The following is a 6,600-nucleotide window of genomic DNA, read 5'->3' as shown; positions in this document are numbered from 1 at the left end:
AGATCGATCACCTGCTCGAGGGTAGATTCGCTACCCTCGAGCGAGGCGGAGATTGCCCAGTGGGCCTGAGAGGTACCCTCGAGCGAGGCGGAGATCGTTCCGCGGGTTCGAGGAGGATGCGAATGGGCCGCATGCTGGGCTTCTTCGAGTCCTTCCCTTTCCTCTGAATGAGAAGCAGGCCGTGGGCCTTCGTGGGCTTAACCGTCTTATCAGGTGTTTGTGTTTTAAAAAGCGGTCTTAGTACACCAATTAGGGTGTCCCTAATTGTGGCACCCGACAAAAAGGGTCAGCTGTATCAAGAAACACCTTTTTTTTTGTACAGTTTGCAGATTTTTATCAGGGCGCATGGCACCATGTAGTCTGAAAATACTAGTAGTGCTCTAATTTTGTGCGACCTTTTTCTTCTTTTGCCCACACTCCTTTTGTGTTAGAAAACTAAAAAAAGGACAATTATGAATCGAGAAACACGAATAAAAGAAAGTAGATCAAACACGAATTTTCTCCCGGCGGGAAAATTTAAGGTTAGAAATGAAAAACATATTATGCTTCAAGTCCACGATCGAATCATCACACTTCAAGTCCACTTCTGTAGCTAACTTATCAATATTATTGCTTCAACGCAGACATGTACTTAAAACTGCTTAGCAGTAGCTACATAGTGGCGGATATTTCTTTATAGCCTTATCCAACAAACATCTATCAAGCCAATCCCTTCATCCTTAGCGACTTTCAAACTTATGTGTGCAAGCACATCATGATGATGTGCCGCCTTATTACGTGCACACGCGCACACACATATCAAGGGCGCACGACGATCTTGGTGTTCTTGGTCATGTCGGTGGCGGCGCGGCGGCCGTCGCCGGCGAGCGGGAAGTAGAAGGGGTAGATCTCGTAGCGCACCCTGCAGCTGCTGTAGTTGATCTGGCACCCCTGCCGCGTGCCGCAGTAGCCGCCGAACCGGGACACCGCCGTGGACAGGCACTGCGCGCACGCCAGCGGCGCCAGGTCCCGCGTGCACTGCGCCAGCCCGTAGACGGTCACGAACGCCGTGTACTGGTCCCTGCCCCGCCCGAGCCCCGCGCTGCCGGCCGCCGACGCCTGCGCCGTCGCCTTCCCGACCGCCTTCGCCACCGCCTTCTCGAACGCCTTGGCGTTGTCCGCCGCTTGCACGTTCACCAGGATCACGCCGGCGTCCGTGTCCGCCTGCCCGACGAAGTCAGCGTTCTCGTACCGCATGAAGCAGAAGTCGTACCTGCTCGCACGTGCCAATATGCAAATGGTGTTGTAGCAGGTTCATGTCAGGTGTCAGCATGTGTGTAGACGCGCGTGGCGTACCAGATCCTTGCGTCGGAGCTGTAGCTGCAGGTGCTGGGGAGCTGCTTGGCGGCGTCGGCGAGGCAAGCGGCGCAGTCGCCGGCGGAGACGTCGCCGCGGCATTGCGCGAGGCCGTAGATGACCGCGCTGCCCTTGCCGGCGGTGGACGTGGCGTAGCCCCCTGTGGAGGCCGTGGCGACGAGGTCGGCGAGGACGGAGTTGATGCTGGCCACGGCCTTGCTGCTGCCCGCGTAGCTGCTGCCGGCGCAGTAGCTGCCGATGGAGTCCGCGGCCATTCCCAGCAGAGGGAGCAGGGCCATGGAGACAAGTAGCGCCACGCAGCGGCGCGCTCTGCCCCTGATGAACTCCATGCGTGTCGAGCTCGAGTGCTTGCTATCTTATTAAGATGCTAGTGATTCGTGTGGCTCCACCTGTGAAGGATGGTTGGAGGTTTATATAGAGGGAGAGCGGATAGGAATTAGGATTGCAGAGAGGTACGGTGCTTTCCGGTTGCTGCCGTTCTTTGACTGTTTAATTTCCTTGGTTGCGTGCCGTTTTGATGTGGACATTAACATGCAGATCGAGTTTGCAGTCCTAGTGCTGACCGCTGAGTCAGCAGCTGGTCCACGGGTGGGCATGGGCAGACGGGCACTTGGCACTTGCAGACATTGCGAGCTAGCTGGCTTGGCGGCTCGATCGGCGCCATGCATGACTCCTTGACTTGGGTAGACGACCCCTTCATCCTCCAACTAGATAGCAGTTGCGCATCACAGTTCATAGATGAAAGCTCGCTGTGTTTTTTTCTGGGAGTCAGAAAAATAAACAGACACCTCAGGTGAATTTAGTTTGTTTCTCTTTTTTTTTTGCGCTACATTTGTATTTTGCATACAAGGTAAATTGTTCCTGGCAGAATTCCTGCTCGCCGGGCACACCCTTGCATCTTGCAAGTTACTCGAGTGAACGAGACAGTGAACCACCCATGAGGATGGACTGGATGGTGTATTGGTGTAGATGGTGGTGGTAAGTTACCTAAACCAATCCCACGTTTGACTGTCGATATACTGCACGTAAATCAGGCACCATGAAGGCCGAAAAGGAAGAAGAAGAGCAGACGCATCGTGTGCGTGCATCCACCAATCCCCCTGCTCTTGAAGTCGTGTGGCGTGCCACTCATCATCCACGACACGGGGGAGCTCATCCAGTCATCCAGAAGAACGAAAGAGCGGAAAGACGTCGGGAATCAGGATGGATCAGGATGTCCTGCACTTGGGCCTCGTCTCTACCGGGCCATCACATGCGGCCTGAAGAAGCCCATCCAGAAGTGAGAAGTCCACTTTCCTTTTTTTTTTAAAAAAACTGATGGATGGATTAAAATACATCGTGAAAGCCACTCAACACGAGCAGCGAGCGTAGCACTGTAGCTCTTCCACGAAATTTGGCAGGACCGCACCGTCCACAGGGCCAGGCACGGAGGCCCATAGTGCCAAGCTAACCAACCGACTAAGAGACCAACAGTATCCTTACTACGAGTCTACAAGCTTGGGTTCGGCAGCAATTATTGGCATACTCGGCCACACGAAGACCTGACAAAGAACACATCGACGACGTCGACGACAGGGGTGGCCGGGTGGGGGCAACGACGCGACGAGGAGTCCGCGTCGACGGTTGGGCTCGTACGAGCACTCGCTGCTGGCGCGTGCCGTGTAGTCGAGGGGCACGCCGGAGCAACGACGCCGCCGCCGGCGCGAGCTCAACGGCTCAAGCTCAAGTACCGGCCGGCCGGCGTGCTGCCGCGCCAAAAGAAACGGAAAGCGGCGGGGCGGACACCGGCACGTTGGCACCCACCGATCGCCCCGGTCTTACTCCTACCTAACGGCTGGAAATATACTGCTCTTTTTTTTTTGAAAAACACTACTCTTACTTTTAGTCCCTGTCCACGTGGGGTGCCAGCTGCGCGCGACCGGCTCCACCGACAGCGGGCGAGCCAGCGACCGCTTCGCACGTCGTCGATGCGTGCGTGGGAGCTGTCAAAATCTGTGTACAGGAACTCGCGGTTCAGAGTTCAGACTCTCTAGCAGCTCGCCATGAATCGATTCTGCCCGCACTCGCGACACCACCACGGTGGACCAGACGTGCTACCGAGGATCGGTGACTGAGAGCTGACCTCGGGAGCTCCCCAGGTCAAGCTGCGAGTCAGTGAAACACAGGGGGCACCGCTACCGGTGTGCAGGAATGGAAGATCTCGTGTCCGAAGCAAGGAATATCTCGATGCACTTCCAAGCAGCCAGCCCATAACGACCCGGGGCTTTCGCGAGACTTCTTCCACATGCTACAGTAGAGAGCGGGCGGAAAGGCGTCCTTCTCGGCGACTCGCCTCCGGGGTGGATCCGGCCCTTCCCCCGCCTCTTCGGCGGCGTTCGAGCGCTAGAGAGGTGGGGGGAGCAGAATTTGCTTGCCGGTGTAGATAGTAGGGTAGCTAGTTTTGAATGTGCTGCTACTAGGGCTGCTCGTCAGTTTTTATGGCGGCGGAGTTTAGGTTTGCGGTGGAGACGGCTCGGCCACTTCATCGGCGAATAAGTGCCCTCCAGAGCTTCGGCGTCTGGCTTTTGTTTCCTCTCCTCCTCTCAAGCGGCGGTGGCGGTGGCGCCATTGTCTCGGTGGAGGAGTCGAGGAGGTTCGTGCTCTGTCTCTTTGATGCGTCGGAGCTATTGTGCTTCCCTCTAGGGAGCTCTCTTTTCCGGGTTGGCGAGTTCTTCGGCGGCTGCGGATTTCTCTTCCGATGGGTAGCTTGGGTCGTCCATGGTGGCTTCATGCGGAGGGTGGAGGGCTTCCCTGCGGGGGATCCCTGTACAGGAGTCATCGGCCGGCGGCGCATCGATCCGGATGGAAGGTGTGTCTTCTGGCCTTTTGGTTGGAGGTTATAGAGGCAGCTTCGGGTCTTGTGGTAGCCAGGAGAGTGGATCAGGCTTCGAGATCCCGTGGCGGCTTCTGTCGTCGACGGCGGGGTTGGATCCAGGGTCGCCGGAGCTTGGGGTGCGTCCCCGGCCGACGGTGTTTCAGTGTTTGCTTCATCTCGTGCTTGAGTACGAGTGTCTTCTGCGGCTCTCCCAAAAGCCTTGTGGCGATGGAGCTTTGTCCGACTTGCGGGTGGTGGCATCTGCCGTCCGGCGATGGCCGGCGGCAACGGGGTCTGGAGGAATCGATCTGCACAGGGACCAAGGGCTTACTTGATTTTAATTCGTTCTCAAGGGACCTTTGTGCCATTAGACAGTTGTCCTATGTATCCTTCTGAATGTATCTGTACGCGGATGAGTATGTGTACTGGTTCCTTAACCTTTAATACATATATGTCTTGATAAAAAAAAGCAGCCAGCCCATAAAAACCTCGATCTGTTTATGTAGACGATGATGTGCCTCTCATTTCAAGATCGCGGGGGGGGGCTTCAGACGATGCTCTATCCCTGGTCGTCGGCTAGGTTCTGATGACGCGTTGAGGATCTCGCTGACTCGCTCGTTTCGCTTTGAGCGGCTCTGAATCACTTCACTGGGATCAATGACCGTCTATCTTCAGGCAAGCAAGCAGGGCGACAGTAGTAACGCTAACCCATCGCCAACAACAGAGAAAGGTAACAGTAAAATGTCGCCGGCAGCTCAGGGCGGAAACGCAGGACCCAACAGAAAAAGAAAAAGAAAATCGCAACAGCCAGCGCATGCTGCAAACTGCCGCGACAAAAAGAAAAAAAATGATGCATGAAATATTAAATATAGTTAAACAAAATAACTAATTATACAGTTTGTCCATAATTTGCGAGACAAATCTTTTGAGTCTAGTTAACCCATGGCTAAACAATAATTACCAAATACAAATAAAAATGCTACAATGCTTTACACCTAAACTTTATGCTTCTAAACAAGGCCGTGGTGTGATTTTCCAATGCCCTCCACTGGTGTGGTGGCTGCCTGGGCAGACGGACGATTCGGCGTGGGGGCGGTTTTGATAGGAGAGGTAGGCGGTGTGGGCGTGGCGATGCCATTGCCGCCATGCCGATGCCGGTCAGGCGGTGGGTTTGGTCGGTACGAGACGCCAACGGGATGGATAAATTTGCTGTTGGACACTTTTAATGTTGATATTTGCTGATGGACACTACTAAATTATGTATTTGCCAGTGGACATCCTTCAAATTTGCATATTTGCTACAAAACACTATATGCATTATAATATTCATTTTTTAATTAAATAAATAGTAGAATTAAAAGAAAAACCAAACTACCCCTGAGATCTTATCCTATCCATCCGATCCCTCCCTCCCGTTCCACATGTCCCCACCCACCGCCAGCCACCCCCGTGACCGTCGTTCCCCACCTGCGACAGGCAGGCTGCCGCGCCGCCGGACAGGTTGAGCTGCGGCGGCTGCAGCTGCTGCCCGTTGTGCGGTGCCGGGCCGGAGTCGCGGGGCGCTTCACGCCGAACGACGTCGTCGTCTCGCCGATTGCTCCGCCCGAGCACCAAACGAGCCGCCCATCGGGTACGTCGGGATGCCTCTGTAGCCCTGCATCGCTCCTGGACGACCACGCCATACGCAACACACATTCTGGGGCATCCGCGTGCGGTGGACGTCGCGGAGCGCGGAGGCACCGGGCGGTGGCGGCACCGCGCACTACGCCCCGTTCTGCGGCTCGCGCGATGGGTTCGGGGCCCCGAGAGGTGGCGCCGGATGGCAGCAATGGTGCCTAACGCTTGAGTTCCCGGCGTTCTGTGATGGCATCTGCGCCAACCTGCTTCGCTAAGCGCCGGTGGGAGCACTACGCACGTGCAACTCGGGTACCTGCTCTGCGGCCCTCCGGGCACCGGCAAGATCAGCCTCATCGCGGCCATCGCCAACCTCCTCGAGTTCGATATCTACGACTTCGAGCTCCACACAGTGGTCATGTATATCCAACAATTCAAGGGCTAGGAGAGGGGTTCGCCACTGGCGCAGGCGTGATGGGCCTCGCTGTCATCTTCTTTATTGCTGGTATGCCAAGGTACCGCCTCACCACTATGCAGGGCGGCTTTGAGGGAGAAGGAGGCGGCGGCGGCGCTGAGTGTCGAGGGTGGCGGCAGCGCTGCTGGGGTCGGGACAGGTGGGGCCGCCTGGGTTGAACAGGTTAGCGTTATGAGCATGAGTAATTTGGTCATTTTAAATCTTTTCTCCTTCCTTTCTCCTCAAAATAAATATTATAGTGACTGTGGTGTCCGATAGCAAAGACACACACTTAAATAGTGTCCAGCACCAAAGAAAAGAT

The 6,600-nt window shown here is 55.5% G+C and overlaps 1 protein-coding gene across 1 annotated transcript; it reads right to left on the bottom strand.

Annotated features, from left to right (window-relative positions):
- Positions 1-584: 584 nt before the first annotated feature.
- LOC120690120 (cysteine-rich repeat secretory protein 55-like) lies at positions 585-1,764 on the bottom strand. Its single transcript, XM_039972648.1, has 2 exons — positions 1,336-1,764; positions 585-1,252 (listed from the first exon to the last, which is right to left on the bottom strand). Exons 1-2 carry the CDS (start codon positions 1,683-1,685, stop codon positions 799-801), a joined length of 804 nt encoding a protein of 267 aa, XP_039828582.1. The 5' UTR covers positions 1,686-1,764; the 3' UTR covers positions 585-798.
- Positions 1,765-6,600: the final 4,836 nt, after the last annotated feature.

Source organism: Panicum virgatum, chromosome 2K, assembly GCF_016808335.1.
Source record: "Panicum virgatum strain AP13 chromosome 2K, P.virgatum_v5, whole genome shotgun sequence".
Classification (NCBI taxonomy): domain Eukaryota; kingdom Viridiplantae; phylum Streptophyta; class Magnoliopsida; order Poales; family Poaceae; genus Panicum; species Panicum virgatum.
The sequence above is the reverse complement of the archived record's forward strand: the minus strand, read 5'-3'. Positions and strand labels throughout refer to the sequence as shown.